Genomic DNA, 23,649 nt, shown 5'->3' on the forward strand with positions numbered 1-23,649 from the left:
CTTCTGTAAATTCTAAATACTTTTTTGTATCTTGTCAGTTATTTCCCACTTGTGCAAAGGAAAAACTTCAATAAATTCAATATTTGCACTTTTTCCTTTCAGATTGCTGAGCTTATCTGTATGGAACCTCTTCGAACATGTTCTACATTTCAAGTCGATTAAAGCATCAAGTCTTTTTGTGGAAGCTGATGATACACATAAAGCCTGGCAAGCCTCGGAAATTTTCATTCAAGGTATAGTTCTAGAACTTGTACAACTTTATTGGAAAATTGAAACAGAATTGAGTGCTGTTGGCTTCTTTGCATGGCAAAGAAAGTGTAAATCAGCTACTCTGAAACTAGTCTTTGATTTTGTTCTTAAATTTGGATTTGCAATTTATGTGGAACGAGTTGGTGATAGAAACAATGATATATCTGTCAGTGATGCTGGCAGATACACATTCCTTGATTTTTTCTATGCATTTAATCATCCTATTTACCAGGAAATCGAATATCGTGACCTCAGAAACAAGATCAGGTATCCTGAATTGATAAGAGCTCTACTGGATAAGAACTTAAAAATGGAAAAGGTCAAGGTGGACATTTTCTTTTGGAGCAAAAAATAAAGCGTCAAAAGATGCTATCTCCAAAGGGTCCCGTGAAAAATGAAAAATGGCAAATGATATCTCGATCTATTGACAAGTTTGATGCAATCTATGACAATCTATCATCTTTTATGAAAATACAAGAAGAATCAAAATCTCGTATAATTTTGCTTGATCAAGAAATTTTAGAATGGCGTGCAGTTTTATGACATTCAAAATTTTTGGAAATTGATGATGAGCATACAGGGTAAAATATACATGGTGAAATATTGAATGATGAATTTTTCGAAAACTCTGAAAGATAAGCGTTTATCTTATTGGAAAACACATAAAGATGGAACCCCACGTAAAAACATTCGAATTGGTGCTATCTTGCCAGAACATCTTTTGCCCAAAGATATTATTACAGCGGACTCTGATGAGGAAGACTCTCATGGTGAGGAGGACTCTGACGACGACGAGAACTCTAGTGATGAGAAGGACTAGCTTTTTAAGTATGTATATACAAAACAGAAAAATATTTTCTAACAAAATTTATATTATGGTTTAGTCCAGTATAGTCTGTAAGCATGTATCTTGTCATTCAACCAAACGTTTTCTCGTGCTTAGTGACTTTAATTTTGATTCCCGATGTGCAGGACACCAAAACTTAACTCATTTGTTTCTTCTTCTTGGGATCTTTCTTTGAATTCAAGTCCAATACATATGTAATGTACTTGATAATTACATCTTCTCCCATGACAGCCAACCCAAGAGTCAAGATCGTTTTCTCCCCCATATACTCCTTTACAAATTTGGCTGTCAAGTGACCTCTTGGAACTTGTTCTATTTGAAGGAGAATTTTCTAATAGAATAGTATCTAATGCATTTGGTGCGATACCAGATGATTGCACAATTCGTTCAAATTCTGACAAAGTCGGAGTGTTATTTGATGGATTGTTAGAAGGGCCAGCAGCTGCAGGTACTTGTCCTGGTGTTAGCAAACTGGTCAAGTTTTGAACATTCAACTGTGTTGGTGATTGTGTTGGTGCTGGTGTTGGTGCTGGTGTTGTGGATGGTATAGAAATCGTTAATGTATCTGGTGTTGTAGCTGGTGATTCCGTTGAGATAGTTTGTGTTGTATAATTTAAGTATATGGGTCTACCAAATAAAGCTTTCTGAGTTAGTATGTCCAGGCTTGTAGCGAAGCACTTCGGACCAGTCCTAATACTGGCATGATAAAATTCTATATAGACGTGATCATCAGTTGTAAGGGCCAACTGGGCCATTTTCGGGTGGGTCTAAAAAGCAGGGTAGCCAATGGGGTAGTCAATTGGGCTAGGTTATGGGGTACCTCTTTTTGCCTAAACGTTTGAAATCTGAAACCTGTTTTCATGTGGAAATAACTATTACAACATCTTGTTAATGATTACATGTAATAAAATTTAAGATTCCTTTCGAACTTCAGCCACAAGAGCCTTTTTTCCAAAGGTACTGAACTCTGTTACTTCTCAAGAGACCTGGCGCCATTTTGTCTCCCTTCTTGGCTTCGTTTGAAAATTTACAGACCCGAATAAAAAATATACAAAACAGTTTTTTAATATTTTAGATTTAGATTTTATTTATGTTTTTAATTGTTATTTCCGTGAAGCTGTAATTCGATGATAATAGCTTTGGAATCGCCTTTGGGTCATATGATCTCTAATCTTGTGATATCTTAACAATCCTTTGTTATTGAATCTATTGTTTAATTTAAATCATGTTTAGATGTTTCAAACAATGAATTCCTTTTAAAATTTTTAAATATGGCAGCTTATAATAAATACAAAAAGTCTTTTGAAATAGCTCTATTATAATGAAGCTCTATTTCTTACTCCTCGTGCATTAACACGTGGTAATTTATATCTTTGTTTATCTTTGGAATCATACATGATACAATCTAAGTATCAATCAGATTCATGCTCCCTGGTCAGTAAAATGTGGTTCTATGCATTCATTTTCGGTATTTCTATTCTGGTCTGTAAAATATTTTGGTGCCCCACAACCTAGCCCAATTGGCTACCCCAATTGGCTACCTTGCTTTTTAGACCAACCCGCCATTTTCTTTATCAATCCAGATCGTCTTTTTGATCGACCCTGATGAGGCTTTTGCTTATCAGTTACAATGCTCAATGCCCGCTCCTTTTCTGCATCAGGTTTTTTTACCTTCTCTTCAAGGGAAACTGTACTTCCCTTTCTGTATTGTAAACTCTTGATACTCTCATTTTTTATTTATACTTTCAATATTTCACTGTAAATAGAAGAAATAGCATAGGTTATCAGCTTCTAAAAATTTGAAAGAAAAAATTTCCTAAACAATATTTGCAAACAGTGAGCTATACAGACTATGTAGGGTTCAGCCAATAAAATTGCTCGAAAATCAAAGCAGCTTCACTTAGCAATCAAAACTCTATGAAATCTTTCATTTACTCTTATTTTAGAGAACATGAAGATGGAATCAATTCTAAGATATTTTTATGGTATACCTAGGAAATGTTATTATATACTGTAAAATATGTATAAATTTTTTATACATAAATTTATTCTGAAATGTAAAATAAACATAAGAAACTTCAGAATGTATAACAAAATGCAAGTATTTAAACTTCAACAAAGCTCTAGAAAATATTTAATACCTTACCTAACGTAATCTTATGCACAAAATAATTTTGCTTTAGGTCAAGGCTAGACCAATTTTGAATCATTTTGTTCACCTACATGTTTTTTATGACTATATAAAAATCCGAAAACAGGCTCAGATATTCTTAGGCCGATAGCTTAATAAGGCTGAAAAATGCTCGAGGGATGTTTATATTCAAACATAAACTTTTCGAGGATGCTTACAAGATATAATGAATCAGGCTCAAAATATGCTAAAGAATTCTTGGCTGAGTTAATGCCCATATAACAAACGGAAGTGGCGAACTTTTTATTAAAACATTGGATTTAATTTGCAATGGCTTCACAAAAAACAAAGTAGCTATATTACAAGGTAGCTTATACTTTTTTCATAGACTCGAAGTAATGCTTATATGCCTAATTTTTCCCCATATCTGAGCCTAGATATGTTTGTAAGTGCAATGCTTATAAAGAAAAAAACATGTATGCGTTGCTTTTATACAAAATTTGATATGTTCTCAACGCCAAAACGCCTGAGCACTTGTCAGCCCCTCCAACAACATCCGCCTCAATTCATTTCTTTGTTGACGTGATTGAAATTCAAAAAAATACATAGCTCTCAGTTTAGGACCCAATCCATATCCCACACTAGGTCCAACTTGCATCCCACCTTTACAAAAAACTCTCGTATGCTTGATGTCACCGTTATCAATAAAGGGCGAAATTATAGAGGTGCAACTCAAGGGCATCCTACCCACTGTTAAAAATTCCTCTTGTCCATTGTTGTTTCTTTTCAACACAACCTTCACAGCATTAGAGTCGTAAGAGTTCTCTGGCTCTCTTTGCAAAATGAGAGGCTTATAATCATCTGGCCTAATTCTAAAACGGTGGTAACTGTAGAGGCAGGCAGGCTGGACACAGATTAAGGGTCGGTTTGGAACACGCACACAATAATGTATTGAAGTTGATTGTTGAAATTGTGTTGACAGAGTTCAAACTAAAAAGTACAAAATGAAAATGATAAATATTTTGAACTAAAATGACAAATCCTTGACTAAATGACAAAATATCCTAGATATCCTCAAAATGCTCGTGATAAACCTCTAAAATCTCTCAAAAATGTGAACAAATCATAGAGACAAAATGACAAGAAAACATGACTGAAATGAGCTAATTCCAAAGGAAATTTTAGGTAAATTCTATAATTGAAAATTGTACTGAAAATCCTATGGTTATCCTAACTTAAAGAGAGGCACTGAGAACCAAAGTCCTAGACAAAACCACAGAAAAACAAAAGAACCAAAACTCACCGGCTGGCCTATGAGTGTGTGCTGTGAAATGCCATGCCAATAATTCAGTGAAAATTGATGAATTATGACTTGAAATTCATTGACTTAAATTCCAAATTTGTAAATTAAAATAGTGACTTTTCTCTGACTTCCCTCGCATACATCCTTCTACAAAGGTGTTCTGTCAGAAATGTGAAAATCAGAAAACGTGAAAACTCTCTGATCAAAATTGAAACAATTAAAAATGCGTAAAAAGATAATTGCTTTATGCTAATTATAAGAAAATATGTTTTCTCTAAGAAATATGATCTTTTTATAAGATCAAAGTTCATTAACACAAAGTTAAAATGATTTTGTCCATTTTATAAGCACAAACATTACACTCCCCCCAATGGGAAAATCATTTTGAACAAGCCAAATCAACATACAATGCCATTTGACCAAGTTGAGTCATTACGTCAGACTCGTCAACATGATGAATAATAACCAAACCACGAACTGCTCGTTTGGTTTCACGAAATACGTTCTCTGTCACGTTTTTGTATCGTATGGTGGCTTTACGTGCAACACCGTCGGTACTGTATTCAAGATTAGTAACTTGACCATACGTATAATCCTTTGATATTGCTGAATCAGTTTTCGTAAAGATGACAATATCTCCAATGTTGATGCTATCTGTTTGGTACCATTTTTGTTGCTTCATCAATTTTGGAACGTGGGTAATAAGCCAAATCTCGAACCAAGACTGATAGATCTGCTCATTTGCTTGTAAGATTTTTGATGGATTATCGGTGTATATCACGTTTCCTTCAGGACTTCTATCATTGTTTCTTCCTAGTAACAATCTATTTGGAGTTATCAAGTCCATGCATCCGAAATCACCAACGATGTTACCAAGGGCGAGTGGTAGGTTATTGATTGTATTTGCCATTGTCGCAGATAAAGTTTCCCACTGTAGGAGAGACAATTTTTCCTTGTGAGCGATCTTCTCGATAGATGCATTGATTTCACGTATCTTTCTTTCCACTTTCCCATGCATATAGTGTCCCTGCACAGGACAGACTTGAAATTCGACTTTGTGAAGCTTCATCAGGTTTGATTGGACATCTCGAAGGTTGAGGTTCATCTCTTTGCATGCTTTAACCAACTGACTCCCTTCATCACAAAGGAGCTTTTTTGGAAATCCTCTGTCACATGCAAATCTTGTGAATGCCATGATGAATGATGTTGCTGAATAGTCATCCATTGTTTTGATGCTGACTGCCGAAGTTGAACAACAACACAAAACTACAAGCCAGATTTTGATAGTCTTCCTTTTGTTTTGTGGTTGATAAGCCAGGTAAGGTCCTGATAGGTCGATTTGTGAGTAAAAGAAAGCTGGTGCTATGGTGAGATTATATGGTGGAACTGGTCCCATTGCGATTTCGACTGTACGTTTCATCAGGTATCTGCACCGTTGACATGAATCACGAACTTGCTTGACGAGACTTCTGCCATCAATGATGTACACTTTCTGTAGAACAAATCGATGAGTTGTTTCAACACCAGAATGGCGTACAGTAGGGTGGTTCCAGTGAATGTCCATGACAATACTGTATGATACAGGAGAGTATCTATCTAAAACAGGCACACAGAAGGTTGATGAGCTCAAGTCTTTCATGACTTTGGTGAATCTTCCCACGATTGAGATGCTTTGATCAGGAAGTATACGACCAGAATACTTGAGTGTTCCATTTTGTTCTCTTGCGATGTTTTCGTACTTTGACTTATTGGTGAACTTCTTGATTTCAGATGTTCCTTTCTGAAAATAGTACTGCTCTGCTGATGATAACTCCTCTTCAGATAATTCCCCATTAAGCTTTGGTTTTGCTTTGGTTTGGTTTTGCGAAGATTGTTGCAGTAGCGTAAGATCTATGCCATGATTCGGATGACTTGATGGAATGAATGGCGATTTGGATCCAAGATGTAGGAAGAGAACTCGTATCTCTTCTTTATTTCGTCACTGTTGAGACTGACGTGCACTTCAATGTTCTTGCAGATTTGGGTTTCCTTATTGACTTCGGATAACTCTTTGTTGGACAATGTGATTTCTTCAACACGCTTTGCTGGGAATTGACTCTTTTCTTGTTTCATCCAATCGAAGCCATTGATCCAGAATGATTCTTGACTGACATCATTCAAAGTTGCTCTTTTCCTGGTTCCTATATCTGCAATCATGTCACTGGATTTTACGTGCAACCAGTCATCTTTGCTTGTGAATCGATTGATCTCAATGACACGACTTCTGACCCATTGTCTGAGCACTTTTTGATCGTTGGTTATCCAATACAGGGATATTTGGCTGTCTGTAAACTTTGTTGCTGATTTGAAGTATCGTTTGAGCGATCGTTGAACAACTTCTCCAGTGTGAGTAGCCATTAGAGATGCATAAAGTTCAGCACGTGGTAATGTCATGTCTTTTGGTACGAGTTTGGTTCTTGAAAATGATAACTGGCAAGAATAATGACCATTCTTGCGGAGAAATCGAACGTATATACATACACAGATCAATGTTTTACTTGCATCTCCGAAATCCAACGTTTCGATGTCAAGCGATACAGCATCGATAGGCACGATGGCACGTTTGAATTTGATGTTTCCAAGTTCTTGCATCATCTCGAAATGTGATATCCAAATTGGTCGTAGGCTATCTGGTATGGTATCTTCCCAAGTCAATTGAAGATTGGATAACTCTCGTAGATCGAGTTTCATAGCAGCGATAAGTGGTGATAGCTTGCCAGTAATGTCGAAAACTTCAGCCACTTTTGATGCACAGTGGCGACGTGTGAGTACTTCTGGGATGATATTGGTTGCAGCTGAACATTTCTTTCCTCTTCTCTTTGGTGAGAGGTTCAGTTCTGTGATTGAGATCGAAACTTCATCAGACTTTGAGTACCATTTCATACCACCGACTGCCACTGATACTCCATCGTCAGTAAGGTGTGATGGTGGATCTGCACCTGATAGGGTGATTCCTTTCAGCTTGAAGCCTCCTTTGGATGTGATAACTTCTAGCTCGTCTGATCGTTTGCATGCTTCCTCTGTGTTGATGTCGCCAGAAATACAGTCGTCGACGTACACATCCTCCTGAAGAATTCGATTGGCAGCTGGATATTGATCTTTGAAGGTTTCGGAAACTTGACGCAATCCACGTTCAGCCTGGTTACCGCTGGAACGTATTCCGTAGATCAGTGTCTTGATTATTTTCTCTCTGGGAATCATTGATGGATTGAGTTCATCTTGCCATATGTAGCGTTGCAACGTCCAATGCGTTGGGTCGAGCTTAACAGTGTTGTACATTTTACTGACGTCACTGTGTAAACCAATTTCATGGATGGACCATCTGATCATCATCTCCTGAAGTTTGTTCAAATTGTTTGTTCCCTTGGCTAGCAAATCGTTGAGACTGAATCCTGATTGGGTTGGTTGTGACGCATCAAAAACAATGCGACATGGAGTGCTGAGTGATGATAACTTCCACACTGCTCGCCAGGGAATGAAGTTTTGGACGGTACTGGATTTGAGCATATGTTGTTGGTCAGCTGGTAGATTATGAACATAATCAACAAAACCAAGATCTTGAAGTTTCTTCTCTGACGCAATGATGTCATGCTTGTCTTGTTGATTCTAGATTTTGTTTAACTTCTTAATTTGCTGCTGGTACACTTTCATAGCAATGTCCTTGTTTGGGCTGATTCTGATGCTTGGATCCTGAAGCAAGGGTAAGGTTGCTGTCACAGTGTTGGTATTAAGGTCGAGTTTGACTGATTCATTGATCAGCTCCTGCTCTGCTTCCTCCCTGATGCTGATATCTTGTTGATGGTCGGAACTTTTGCAGGTCGAGCAGGATCTGCACTTGATGCATCGATATGTAATCTCTGATCCTGTTGATTCTGAGAGCTCGAAACGCTTGTCTTTGCTGAGTAAGGATATCATCTTAACATCTGGGTCGACTTGGACTCCTCCTCTTGCGATGAGGTATTGGTGATTGAAGAAACTCAACATCTGGTTATGACTGAAGAATGATTGGTGTATCTTTGTGAAGATGTGATGTGGGCCTCCGATCACTCCACGTCCTCCATCGGCGTTTTTGAATGCGGATTGATAGATACCAAGTCCGGATGGTAGCTGGTAAATGAGCTTGGGATGATAACGTAAATACTTGACACCCAACATCAGGTGAGTGTCTCCTCCAACGACGTGAGCTGGTTTAGGAAGTGTGACATCTGATATGCCACTTGAGCTGAATGATTGCTGAATATCCTCCATGACTTGATCCAATGGGTCAAAAGTTTCAGGTAATCAGAGAAACTCTTGGTCAGTTCTGTATAGCTTTTTCCAACTTTAGTAATATCAGTGACTAAAGTCTTGTCAGTAACATGAGTTTGTAATAATTGTTCGTATTTGTTAGAAACCTCTTTTATCTCAGTGTTCATATTAGAGGAATCCTTTTCCATTTGAACGAGCTGAACGTCGGTTTTCGTATCGAGTTCAACAGAAAGCTTGCAATTGATCTCCTCGATTTTGCGTTTGAGATCGGCCACGGTGAATTTCATGGCGGTTATTTTGGCGTCATCATCTTGGTTAGCACATTTGATACGAAGTTGTTCGAGTTTGAAATTCCACTCTTTCGCTTCCTTGAAATAGGCTTTAATTGAGTTTAGGGTGATCGTTAATAGTGCAACAAATTTCTCATCATGAATTTCACTATCCATCAGATGTTTACGGTGTTGTCGAAGAGTGTTGCGATGTTCAACCAATTCGTTGACGGCGATGTCAACATCTTTGGTCGCACAGGAATGGACGGGTGTTTCGTCTATGATGTCATTGACATGTTCAATTGTCAATTCGATTTGAGATTGAGCTTCCATCGTTGAGTGATGTTGCTTGATTGATTGATTCGGTTCAGACGTCTTTGAAGGCTGGTCTGAGTTGATCCGAGTTGAGGGTGAGGATGATTGATCGTGTTGATGTGGAACTTTCCTTCCGGTCAAATTATACGTCCGATAGTCGAAGCGAGAAATGTTCCGTCGGGGTCGTTCTGACATGCGATTGGGATGGTAAAGGTGTCCGTTTGAATGTAGAGGCAGGCAGGCTGGACACAGATTAAGGGTCGGTTTGGAACACGCACACAATAATGTATTGAAGTTGATTGTTGAAATTGTGTTGACAGAGTTCAAACTAAAAAGTACAAAATGAAAATGATAAATATTTTGAACTAAAATGACAAATCCTTGACTAAATGACAAAATATCCTAGATATCCTCAAAATGCTCGTGATAAACCTCTAAAATCTCTCAAAAATGTGAACAAATCATAGAGACAAAATGACAAGAAAACATGACTGAAATGAGCTAATTCCAAAGGAAATTTTAGGTAAATTATATAATTGAAAATTGTATATACTGAAAATCCTATGGTTATCCTAACTTAAAGAGAGGCACTGAGAACCAAAGTCCTAGACAAAACCACAGAAAAAACAAAAGAACCAAAACTCACCGGCTGGCCTATGAGTGTGTGCTGTGAAATGTCATGCCAATAATTCAGTGAAAATTGATGAATTATGACTTGAAATTCATTGACTTAAATTCCAAATTTGTAAATTAAAATAGTGACTTTTCTCTGACTTCCCTCGCATACATCCTTCTACAAAGGTGTTCTGTCAGAAATGTGAAAATCAGAAAACGTGAAAACTCTCTGATCAAAATTGAAACAATTAAAAATGCGTAAAAAGATAATTGCTTTATGCTAATTATAAGAAAATATGTTTTCTCTAAGAAATATGATCTTTTTATAAGATCAAAGTTCATTAACACAAAGTTAAAATGATTTTGTCCATTTTATAACCACAAACATTACAGTAACCATTGATGGAAGCATATACCCCTAAAAAATAATCTTTTTTTCTCCATCCTTTTTCTTCGTGAAACATATTATAAAATACAATATCATCTAAATCACCCTCACCCATTTCGGTTTGAATCATCGCAACTTTTGAAGGAGAATACATAGTTCTTCAAAAACTTTTTAACGTCGTCGATTCTTCTCCAAATTAGGAAAGTCGCAAAAGTTTTGAAAAACTTTCCTAATTTGGCAAAAAGTCTTGCCCGGATATCTTTTAGATGTTTTTCAAATTCGCCACTATCATTCATTGCATTCAAACCATCAATGAATCTGAATGTATTTGAAAATTTTCTTGCAATTGTAAGATTTGTTTTTTTTAAGATCTTTGAGCAAATTACTTTCGTAATGGTATAAAAACAAGTTGGCCATAAAAGGAGCCGGATCGGAACACATGGGGATTCCAATAACCTGTCTAAAAACACGAACACCACAAGAGAAAAAACAATTTTCCATCAAAAACTTTATAGCTGATTTAACAGAATGAATATTGAAAAGTAACGATTTTTTTGATGGTTTCGTTGTCCATCTAACACCAGATTTAGCAACAGACAAAAACTTGTTAGGGTAACTCTGAAAACAGAATTCAACAATCTCAATCAAAACTGAAATGAGTTTATCTTGAGGTATTTTTCTATAAAGCGTAGAAAAGTCGAAAGTTGAAATTGACTTAGCTTTAGATTCTTTATTAAGTTTTTGAATCGCTGAAATAACAGGTTCATTGTTTTGAATGACCCAAATGTTTTGAAATTAGAATAGTAATGGAATGGTCTATAATAAAGCGAAATTTTATAGGATTCTTATGAATTTTGGGCAACCAATAAATGTGAGGAAGACACTGGTCCTCTTCTAAAGAATGAATTTGAAATTCATTCTTTATTGTACTAAGCTGTTTCTGAATAAGATCCTCTTGAGAACGATGATATTGATTGTATGTGTTATTGGCATGACCTAACATTCCCAGTTCTTTCAGGAGTACTATTGCATAAAGTCGTTTGCAAATAAAAGCGATATTACCGGTGGCCTTATCAATTAGTACCAGAACAAATTTTGCTTGTAGGTTTTTCAGGCAATTTCTGGACTGATAAGATTGTAAAACTTCCTTTTGCTGCTGAAATGAAACGTCTCATTTTTGAAAAAAGAGATCTTTTCATCAACTTGCTTCATTATTTCTGTTTTCCAGCCTAAAAGATATACATCATGCATGTTTTTCTTCCGACACCAGTCTTTACAGAAATTTGAAATACCATTATCTATAGTAGCCCTAGCCTTTTCCCAGTCAATCGTTTTAGGCTCTCTATACTTTGGACCTTTTAAAAGCAATCTTTTCAGGTCATTTTCTGGGATGATATTCAGGTCTCCAGTTATAACATGGCCATGATGATCATCTTTGAATGGCGAATTCTCACAATTACATGGGAAGATGGTATTATCTTGTAGAAATTCTTTAACGTTTAATTCAGACACAAACCAATTGAAATTATATATTCTGGATGAAACAGGAGGAAGCAAGTTGAAAAGAATAGTAGGTGATTCAAAAATTTTACCATCTGATGGAATAGACTCTACCACACTCTTAGATCGCAAGATACGACCAACATTAATCAATTCTATGCCTTTATTTTCAAACACAATTTTACAAATTTTTTGAGGATGGTATTTCTTGGCATCCTTTGTTCTCTCTTTAATCAACTTCGAGTAGACAATATCCAAAATAACTAAGTACCACTGAGAATAGTTGAAGTAGCTCATCGACTTCATTCAAAATATCGGAAATTTTATTGCCCAGTAACTTGATTTGATTTTTATGTAACGATGATATGTGTTTACGTATAAAATTTAAGGCTTCTTTAGTATCATTTTGAAGCACACTTTCAACTTCAGCTATGAAATCATTGAAAGAGAATTTATTTTCACCCAACCTATTCTTTCCTCTTCCTACTCTAGGATAACTACGTTTCAATGGTTTAAATCGATTAAAAACTGCAAAATGAGAGTCTTCTTTTTTTAAATTTATTTCCAATACGATCGTTCAGCCCATAAGGATAAACAGTGCGTAGCTCTAACATCCAATGGTAGTTCTCTTTGTTTCCTGAGGGCTGTTTGTTCAGGATCAATAGCTTTCCGTTTTGTTCTCCCGTCACCTTTAAGTTTTTCAATGATTTGAACTTTGTAAGTAGATTTCTTACAAGTAGATAGATGTAGAAGTAGATGACAATGCTTTCTAAAGATCAACCAGGGGGTTCAGTATCCAGATACCAAACCCAGGGTGGGCGGGGGGTTGTTTGAATTTTTTTTTCAAATTTTAAAAAGTCAAGTTGGTATCGATACCAAAATGAGGAGGTGGGTCCCCTTTTTTGAAAATTAGGGAATCTTTAAGTTGGTATCGATACCAAAACGTGGGGGTGGTCCCCTTTTTTTGAAAATTAGGGAATCTTTAAGTTGGTATCGATACCAAAACGTTGTCACAGCATCAGCTGCAGTTTTCAGTTTTTTGTCTTTCTGGCCTTTTCAGTTTTTTCTGTGTTTTTCCCTTTTTGGCCATTTTTTCTGTCTGGTCTGTGGTTTGTTCTCTGTTTTTGCATTTTTGGGATTTTCAGTGTTTTTGGACATTTTCAGTTAATTTATGTTAATTTATGTCAATTTATTCAATAAATTTCAAATAGTATATATCAACTTTGCTTTATTCTGCATTTTTTATTTATAAATTTGTGGTCTGTATTTTATACACAAGTTGATAAATAGCAGTGCCATTCTCAGTTTTGCCTTTTCTTTTCAGTGGTTGCTTTTCCGGTCTGCCATTTTGCGTGGGTGTTGCCTTTTTGCACTGCTAGGCCATTTCAACTTATATTTTTTCTTCAACTTAAACTTTTTACATAGAAAAATCAATTATAACTTCAAATTCAATTTATTCTCAATGCAATTAGACTTCAATTTATTTTCAACTTAGATATTTTTGTAGACTTACTTAATTTTTTCATTTTAGTTCGAACCATACTTCAATTGTGTTACGAACACAGCCAGTCTCACCTTCATTTGCCCCTGACCCAACATTCGAACAGCTAGCCTGGGTATGAAAACTGTGTGAAAAGTGTGTGACTAAGTCATATTTGAATTGAATGACTAAGTCTTGTTGAAAGTTTGGTGATGTTGAGGTCAACTGCGTCTAGTGGCACAATTGCTCGATTGAATCTGATTGATTTAATGTCTTGTATCATTTCAAAATGTGATGACCAGAGATTTTGAAGGTCGTTCGGTAAGATATCATCCCAGTCCATCTTGCGTCTAACAATATCATGAAGGTCAACTTTTAATGTCGAGGTGATTGGAGTTAGAAGATCAGAAATGTCAAATACCTCTGACGCTTTAGAGACGCACTGTCGTCGTTTTAGATTGATTGGCACTTCTTTGATTTCTTCCCACGATATATCTTTGAGAAGTTGAGTTGCTGAGTGTCAAGACAGATTTGATCTTCTTTTGGGAACCAACTGATTTTCCGTCGCTTGTCAATGATTCTTGTGGTAGACAAGCATTTCAAGTCGATCAGCTAGTTGTTTGGCTTTCGGTAGTGATGGTTGGCCAGTTAAGCAGTCGTCAGAGTCGTTTAGAGCGACCGTAGTACAGTGGTAGAGCATCCGGCTACAGTTCGCAAGGTTGTGGTTTCAACCCCCAGCCGGGTCATACCAAAGATTCCCAAAATGGTACTTGATGCCTCTCTGCTTGATCCTCAGCAACTAAGAGAAGGATCAAGGGTAAGTGGAGAAATCCAGGGAGAAAGAGTGGCGCCCTCCCCTACCTTCGGGTAGATAGCTATCGAAAGAGGAGCCTTCGGGTCGTCTCCGACTGCGGTCACAGACTTACTTACTTACTTACTTAAGCAGTCGTCAACGTAAACGTCTTCTGTGATAGTTTTGAAAACGTCCGGGTAGGTGTCTTTGAAAATTTTTGCTGTTTCTCGGAGGGCTCTTTCGGCTTGATTTCCACTAGATTTAACACCGTAGATAAGGGTTTTAATTACCTTCTTCTCTGGTGGCTTGTCAGGACTGAGGTTTTCTTCCCACAAATAGCGTTGCTGACACCAATGTGATTGATCCAACTTGATAGAATTGTACATTTTGGCAACGTCTGTGTGTATACCAATTTGATGTCCCCTCCACCGCACAAAGATTTCCATTAGTTTGTTCATATTATTACGTTCATATTATTGGCAATGATGCTGTTGAGGGAGAATCCGCTTTCAGTCTTCATAGAAGCATCGAATACCACTCTGCATGGGGTGGATATGGAATTCTCTTTCCACACTGCACGCCAATGGATGAAGTTTGCAATATTGATATCGTGAAGAGATTTCTGGATTTCAGGTGTGAGGTTTTTTACGTACTCCACATAGCCAAGAGCTTGAAGCTTTTGACTTCAAAACATCCTGTTTATCTTCTGGGTGTTTTGATAATCGTCTCAATTGTTGATTGTAGACTTGAAGCGCAATTTTTCTGTTTGGTGATAGGTAAATGGATGGGTCGTTTAGGAGAGGTAGATGTGCTGTTGATGTTTGATTAGATATGTCGATATCGATCGATTCATTGATGATGTGTTGTTCAACCTCCTCCTGTACGATTTTAGATTCTTGCTTGACTGACATCCACGACAGTTGATGCATCTGAAGATGAAGAAAATTCACTGCCCACGGCTTGAGATTGTTTGAAGTGTTCTGATTCTTCTTTGATTGCTGATTTGGATGGGATGAAGATGTCTGCTTGCTTGTCCGTATATCCAAGTAGACGAAGGTCAGGATTAACGTGGTACCCTAACTGGAATAGCTTGTGTGGGTTCTTTACAAACTGTGTAGAATTGAAGTGATGATACTTGATGTTGTTGAACACTGGATGAGGTCCACAAATGACCCCAGTTGATCCATCAGGGCTCCTGAAGCATGATGAGTAGATGGTTAGTCCGGATGGCATCTTGAATATTTCCTCTGGGAAATATTTTGCATCCTTGATCCCAATCATGACCACCAACTTGCTTTGGTACAGATGGAAGATTGGAGAGATTACCGCCACAGCGAACATAGTCTTTTTGCAAATCGTTGATTACTTCGCCATGAAGATCATACATTGGGAACTTCTGTATGATTTGATCCATGCAGGGACCGATGAATGTTGCATCACTCCTGTCAGCCAGTGGAAGAGTGACAGTGTAGGTTCCATGGTTGGATTGGCTTGATACTCCACCAACAGATAAAGGTTTGTTGGCATTGACCATTTTTGTGCCCCTGGAAAGAGACACTGGTAGCAGAGGCTCTTGAGTTGAAGGGTCTTGAAACGTTCTTCAGGTGTCATCTCAACAAATACCTTACAAGAAAAATATTGTGTAAGCTTTGTACCATTTGGGTCATTGGTTTGAGTGTGGTTGGTATCTCCGCAGATGTAACAAGATGATTGACCTGGAAAGCTGTTGTAGGTTGACCGCTTTCCTTTGCCACCGCCATTGGGTGATTTGTTGCTGTTGTCTGGTTGTTTGGTAGCAGATGACTTCTGGATGGCAGCCTTCTGTTGATGGACTTTCATTTCCTTTTCAAGAAAGTCAATGAATTGCTTCCACTTTGATTTTCCTCTCTTTGGTACCTCACAGGATAGGTTGAGCCATCTCATCATGCGTTGCTCACCCAGCATCTGAGTGATTTGGTTGATTGCATCGCTGAAGTAGAGTTCTTTCGATGTCATGGCTATATGCAAGGCTCATTAAATCTCGCATAGTATTTGTTAGTTGTGATAGAAAGTCAATGATCTTCAGTGGATCTTTGGATTTTTGTTCAATCTTGTATAAGCCTTGAAGTTTATGTTGGAGTAAAATTTGTTTGTCTCCAAACACAGTTTTTAGACGATCCCATATTTCGGAGATACAGTCGATGGTTTGAACCAGAGATAAGGGGCCAAGCCAAGGTGATTATTCTTGACAAGTTCAGCTTGAAGTGTTTGCGGAACAGAGTCTGAGTATAGCTTCTTAAATTCTTCAATAAAGGTGTATATGTCAATAGAGGAATCATACCCGCTGAATGTGCTGAGCTTGATGTTGAGGCGACGTTTGTTCAAGGATTCCAACTTTTCAATTTCTCTCGACTTCAGTTCTTGATTGAGTTTGCTCTCATATTCCTCCTTTTTGTCTTGTAAGGCTGTATAATTTGTTTTAAGTTCATTATACATTGTCATATTTGGGCGCAAATAGATAAGTTCTTGTAACCTCTTTGAGATTTCCTTTAGCTCTTTCGTCTGTGTTTCCAACAGGGATCAAACTGATGGTGCATAGCATTGAAGTGCTGAGAAATTTGATGGAACGATTAATTTCACTCACGATGAAGTCAGATTTTTGTTTGTCTGCATCAGTCTGAGTCTTGGTGTTTGAGTCACTGTCGTCCTTGAAGAATTTGTTCACTTTTCTGATGTATTCAGTGGGACACTGGAGCAAAGCTTGGTAAATGGTTTTGCGTACGACTTCTGGTAATCTTCTTCTGATAGGTTCAGTTTCAGTTGTCTGTTAACTCTTTTGTAATCAGTTCGTAAAGTTTCTTAACGAGTAACACAGGTCTTCATCCGGTCAGGATGTATCATATCAACATGGTTGTCCTACATAGTGTCTATGATTTCGTCATGAAGCTCTGCCATTGAAAGGAAAAGTTCTTTGAACGCACCTGTTTTGATAAGAGTTAACTTTCTTTTGGCTTGGTTCCTTCATCAGTTGGATGAGGTTGATCTGTTTCTGTTAAGATGGCTGGATTGGTATCCGTTTGAATTGGATGTGTGGTCTCCTTAGGTTTTGTTGCAGGAATTGCATCCTTTGTTGAATTTGGAGGTGTGGTCTCCATTGGAATCTTACGACCAGTCTTTGAGAATGTGTCGAAGTTGAATCTGTCCTTTGATCGTGTTTGCATCAATGGTACAGTTTGTTGAACCCTTTCTGTTGGGTCAGGGGCAAATGAAGGGGAGACTGGCTGTGTTCGTAACACAATTGAAGTATGGTTCGAACTAAAATGAAAAAATTAAGTAAGTCTTACCAGGGGGTGAAAATAGAAGGGACCCTTACGCAAAATTTAAAGTGACATTTTCTTTTGTTTTGGCTATTATTCCGCGGGTTTCAATGGTATCTTATGTCTATAACCCGAACAAATTAAAAATGGCGGCCGATTTGATGAATTTTGAAATTTCCCTCCCTCAAATATCGGTTGATTTCTCGAGAAATACATGCTTTTAGATCCTGTCTTTTTGCACACAAGCTTCTTATATACCCTTGTTCTCTAAGGCGTAAAGCTTTTCACTTGTCATCCTTCATTGAACAAGTGGTAAACGAAGGTTAGCTAAAAACAGAGATAATTTTGAAGTGACTTTAGAGCTTAATATCTCAACAAGATCAACACTAATTTTAAAATCCTTTAAGATATAGATGCCAAATTTATTCTTCTTTCGATTGGTACCAAGGGATTTTTGCTTTTTTTGAGACCTCAAACGACCTTAGCTTAAACCTCGTGGTAGTTGAAGTCACTATCAAATGTCATGTCACTGCATGAAATATACGTCTTTCCGATTTCTTGTTCTGAAAAACTTAATATTTTTGTGCGTACAATTTCGAAAAGATTGAATTTTCCTTACAGTTTTAAGAAAAGATTATTTTTCTTAAAGTTCTGAAGGAAAGGCTGTCTTTAGGTATTTCTTACTTCGAAAAGATTATAATTCCTTTCGTCATATTTTAGTAAAATGTAAAAAATTCATGTTTCTAGATTGGCTGTCTTTTCTTATTTTGTATTCTAAGAAAACATAAAGTTTTCATCTTTCCGAGTTCGTGTTCTGAAAAACTTAATATCTTCGAGCGTACGATTTCGAACAGATTGATTTTCCCTTACACTTTTCAGAAAAGATTATTTTTCTTCAAGTTTTGAAGGAAAGACAGTCTTCGGATATTTCTTACTTCAAAAAGATTATAATTCCTTTCGCCATTTTTTAATAAAATTTAAAAAATTCATGTTTCTAGATTGGCCGTCTTTTCTTCTTTTGTATTCTAAGAAAATATAAAGCTTTCTTCTTGAAATTTAAATGATAAGATATTTCATGAAGATATCAAATTTCCGTGCAAAATTTATCGAAAATACAAAAACCTTGGAAAAATAAAAGGTAATAATTTCGAATTTAAGGAACATTAAAATTTCTACCTCGAGATAAAAGTGACGAGCATCTTATCTTTTTGTAGCCGATTTTGCAAAAGTATTATATTTTCAACTTTATAAGAGAAAAATAGTGACTTTTTAATTGGAAAGATTATTTTTTCTTTGGAAAATGCGGGTTGGTCTAAAAAGCAGGGTAGCCAATTGGGGTAGCCAATTGGGCTAGGTTGTGGGGTACCTAAATACTTTACAGACCAGAATAGAAATACCGAAAATGAATGCATAGAACCACATTTTACTGACCAGGGAGCATGAATCTGATTGATAATTAGATTGATCATGTATGATTCCAAAGATAAACAAAGATATAAATTACCACGTGTTAATGCACGGGGAGTAAGAAATAGAGCTTCATTATAATAGAGCTATTTCAAAAGACTTTTTATACCTATTATAAGCTGCCATATTTAAAATTTTTGAAAGGAATTAATTGTTTGAAACATCTAAACATGATTTAAATTAAACAATAGATTCAATAACAAAGGATTGTTAAGATATGACAAGATTAGAGATCATATGGCCCAGAGGCGATTCTCATCAAATTACAGCATCACAGAAATAACAATTAATAGTAGAGGGCATTTTGTAAAATCGCTCGAATGTTTTGATCAAAGTACTTGTTATACATTTTTGGAAAGCTAAGGGGTAAGGGAATCGGAAATACGATGTTTTCAATTTTTTTTTCGGACACTTTGGTGTGATTTTCAGACAAATATGACGGTCTCAGGCAAAAATCATACGGGTTAAAAGTTAATGAAAATTTTAGCTCGAGAAAACGGAGATCTGTTGTATATATTTTTGGAAAGCTCTCAAAAAATTAAGATTAGAGATATATTGCAAGTATAGGTGATATCTGTACCTAACTCGAGATATTAACCCTTGAAAACCGTGTTTTTCAGCCAGAAACAGCTATTTTGTCCAGTTTTTGCGCTTTTTGAAGCTCAATATCTCGAGTTAAGTACTGAAATCACCTATACTTGCAATATATCTCTAATCTTAATTTTTTGAGAGCTTTCCAAAAATATACAACCGGTCTCCGTTTTCTCGAGCTAAAATTTTCATTAACTTTTAACCCTATGATTTTTGCCTGAGACCGTCATATTTGTCCGAAAATCACACCAAAGTGTCCGAAAAAAAAATTGGAAACATTGTAATTTCGATTCCCCTACCCCTTAGCTTTCCAAAAATGTATAACAAGTGCTTCTAACAAAACATTCTAGCGATTCCAAAAAATCGAACAAAATTCCCCCTACTATAAAAACATGAATAAAATCTAAATCTAAAATATTAAAAACTGTTTGTATATATTTTTCATTCGGGTCTGTAAATTTTCAAACAAAGCCAAGAAGGAAGACAAAATGGCGCCAGGTCTCTTGAGAAGTAACAAAGTTCAGTACCTTTGGAAAAAAGGCTATTGTGGCTGAAGTTCGAAAGGAATCTTAAATTTTATTACATGGAATCATTAACAAGATGTTGCAATAGTATTTCCACATGAAAACAGGTTTCAGATTTCAAAAGTTTAGGCAAAAAGAGGTACCCCAAAACCTAGCCCAATTGGCTACCCCATTGGCTACCCTGCCTTTTAGACCAACCCGGAAAATGCCTAGTTAAACACCCCCGTGTGGTGTGGTGTTACTTCACAAAATTTGGATATTTATTTTTCTTATAAGCATCAAATTTATATGAATCAAATCAATAACTCTTGGTGTAAAGCAAACTTGGTTAATCGATGCTTACAAAGTTAAAACCTCGCCCATGTATGATCAATGATCCTGGATGATTCTTTTTTTTTTCGAATTCGCATCTTTTTTTTAGTATCAAGATTTTTGCATACATTGCGCTAATATAAGGCGAAATTTTCGACTTTTAGTCGTCTTGTTAAAATTAAACTCGAATTATTTAACTTGACGGAAGAAGAGAGACCGATTTATACTTTCGCCTTCTTGTTGATATTTCAAAGGGGATGAAAATATTGTTCGGCGGTTTCATCTAAGAAAATCACAATTAACTATGAATTAAACAACACCATTCCCTATGGGACCCTGTGTTAGCACATTTATAATTGGAGAGAAATCACTACGTTTTAAATCTCAGTCCAATTAAGACTATTAGAGAAACATGTTGACAAAAACATTTTAATTGGCAGAAATTAAAAGGGGAAAGAAAGAATGATGACTTGTCACGAAATCTTGAAACAAGCTTTCATACGAACTCTATGTCAAAGTGTGTGAAACAAAGAGAAGAAGGAAAAAATATTTTTCAATGATGCAATGATCATGTAAGTTTTTATTTGTCAAGTTTCGGGAAAACCTGCTTAAAAAAGTAATTTCTTTCTCGCTATTGGTTTTTTGCAATCTTTAAGTAATTTTGGATTTTTACACAGATTATTTTCGATACTGTATAAATAAAGAGGCAAGCTTTTTAATAATTATGTTTAAGTAAAGTATAATGTTATTATTTTCTCTCGACAGAAAATCGGAAAACGTATTGCGAGCTCGGAGAAGATCAATGTTAACAACGTGTGGAGAAAAGTTATCACAAAATGAACACCGTGTCTCATCCAGAAGACAAAGATATTGTTAAGAAAACGAAGTGATTGTTCACGAACAAAACCTATGAAACATCTTCAATGAAGGGGATTATAGTTCTTTTGAACGGAAGAACGCGGAGAACAATCGGGAAAAGAGACACGATATACACAACAGAACAGGGTATTTTAAGATTATTACAAATTATACAGCAATGTTTGCCCTTTTTTGTTAGATACTGATTTTTCACACAAATACAAGTTTTTGAACCGCAACCGAATTATTAATTCGAATAGTGCTTAGCAGTGTCAAATTTTGTCAGAATTAGTCCGAAGCCCTATATTTTTTAACTCTTTTTCAATACCCCCTCCATTCTTCCCATCAAGTTTTTTCATCTTTTAAAAAATTATGTATTATAATTTATCAATCATTTTATGTAAGATAGGGTATACTTTACATTTTAAGCGCAAGAATTATGTGTACACATATATTAATATAATTTTATTCAATATCAAATTTATTTTAAAGAAGAAAACCATCCAAGAATATTAAAATTCAAATATCTTTAGAATTTTACCCCGGTCTAATTTCAATAAAATTGCAGTAATATCTGGAAGAAAACCTCGTAAAGAATCAAATACTTTCGCTAGCCTGTTTCAATGTTTTAATGTTAGACATTTTCTAAACATCTTTGTGAAATGAGAAGGGATCAAGGTATTTTCTTTTCCTAGACATTCCAAATAAAGATTTTTTGGTTATTTCTTGTTCAGAAATCTGCATATTTTCGTTGCGTTGAATTGTAAATCTCTCCTTTCATTAAAAAAATTCTGTAATTTCTTTTACAAAAAAGGTTTGTCTTTTCTCAATTTTAAGTTTAACTTTTCCATGGACAAGAAAATAAGTAACAGTGAATCTTCAGTGCGTGGAGAAAATCTTATATTATCACTTCGGAGAAAAGTGGTACTTTTCGTAGCTAAAAAACCAATCTTTTTGTACAAAGAAAAGTTAACTTTTTCGATATTTAGAAAATTTAAGCTTCTCGAGAATCAGTGAAGATTCACTGTTACTTGTTTTCGCACAAAAGAAAATTCAAAGATTTCAAAACAAGAAAATAGAGAGAAAAGTTAACTTTTCGTCATATATCTTGCATTAGAGAAGACGAATTTTCATGCAGTGACGTTGTCAGCCATTTTATTTCTGTTTTCAAACAACGTTGCGTATCTTCTAATTTTGATTATCACGTGGTTTTTATTTTCTCCCGATCTTTTCCCCACTCTATTATAACACGATCACGTGTAATAATAAAGCAAAAATTAGACCAAGAAACCAGAATCTAGCTGGAAAGCAGAGTAATATGTCGTGGTGCAGCCTTGAGAGTGGCTTATCCTTTAAAATGTCGTTGTTTGTTTCATGGTCGTTTAATTTTTGAATTGTGTTAGAATCTCTGGGATCGATGGAGAATCATTGTGAAATACTCGATAAGATTTGCAGACTTTATGCATCAAAGATTAAATATCAAGCAAACTATAGAAATGCTAAACACAAACAAATTTTATTTGATTATGATATTGCTGATGATAAAAAGTCCAAGGATCCTGAATACTTGTGCTGTAATTGTGTGAAAAAATTGAGACAAGTGGACCACAAAAAAGACTATCAAATTCAGTCAATGGTTTTGTTTGACAACCACACAATTGAGAACTGTTTAGTTTGTAGTGGTTCATTGGCAGCGAATAATTATTCAGTTTCTGAAATAAGAAAATTCTCAATCAACCACATCAGAGAGGCTGCAGAGAAATTTGGTTTTTTGTATGTTCCTCATTTGGAAAATCACTCCTTCGTCAGGGTCAGGGAGTCATCAAATATCGACCTGACTTTAGTGTTGTGAAACAACAAGATCAAATTTTTTTATGGAAATTTTATGTTCATAATTTGGAAATGGAAAACAATAACACTCTCAGCGTACTGCCAGAAGAGTTGAAAGAAGCGTTGGGTTTTTTATCTGGAATTCTATCAGTTTCAAGAACAATGCTATGGAGAAAATGAGCAAGTAGTACATAATCGAAACCCCAACAACAACCAGGAGGTTGACCATCAGGAGATTTCTTTTGATCGTTGCTCACTTAGCTTTGTTTTGGTTTTGGTCTTGGCTTCGTTGAACACTTTACTGACAGCTCGATGTTTAATAGCAAATAGGATACACGAAGGGTACAAACACATCAAAGGTCATGTTTCAAGGATGAGGTTGCAGAAGACATTATTTATGTGCTGGCTTGAAAATTAATGCCAATAATGGATGTTTTTATAGAACTGAATTCTGAAGTTCATAAAAAAATTACATATACGAAAAACAATATGAGGGTCCTCAAGATTATTGCAGTCAATCAGTCAATCACGGTATGAATTCTCCACCCCTAGTTTTGAATTCAGGATGTGTATTATATTATTTTCATTTGCGTA

General features: G+C 36.0%; 2 protein-coding genes and 1 long non-coding RNA gene across 3 annotated transcripts; 1 reads left to right on the top strand and 2 right to left on the bottom strand.

The window, feature by feature from the left end:
- Positions 1–4,909: 4,909 nt before the first annotated feature.
- LOC136816113 (uncharacterized) lies at positions 4,910–6,169 on the bottom strand. Its single transcript, XM_067072552.1, has one exon. It carries the CDS (start codon positions 6,167–6,169, stop codon positions 4,910–4,912), a length of 1,260 nt encoding a protein of 419 aa, XP_066928653.1.
- Positions 6,170–6,420: 251 nt separating this feature from the next.
- Positions 6,421–8,076, bottom strand: LOC136816124 (uncharacterized). Its single transcript, XM_067072560.1, has one exon. The coding sequence runs from the start codon at positions 8,074–8,076 to the stop codon at positions 6,421–6,423; it is 1,656 nt and encodes a 551-aa protein (XP_066928661.1).
- A 12,424-nt stretch (positions 8,077–20,500) lies between these two features.
- Positions 20,501–21,743, top strand: LOC136817112 (uncharacterized). Its single transcript, XR_010848026.1, has 2 exons — positions 20,501–20,939; positions 21,133–21,743. It is a non-coding gene; the product is annotated as an uncharacterized lncRNA (long non-coding RNA).
- Positions 21,744–23,649: the final 1,906 nt, after the last annotated feature.

This window comes from Clytia hemisphaerica, unplaced genomic scaffold, assembly GCF_902728285.1.
Source record: "Clytia hemisphaerica strain Z4C2 unplaced genomic scaffold, Clytia hemisphaerica genome assembly, whole genome shotgun sequence".
Lineage (NCBI taxonomy): Eukaryota > Metazoa > Cnidaria > Hydrozoa > Leptothecata > Clytiidae > Clytia > Clytia hemisphaerica.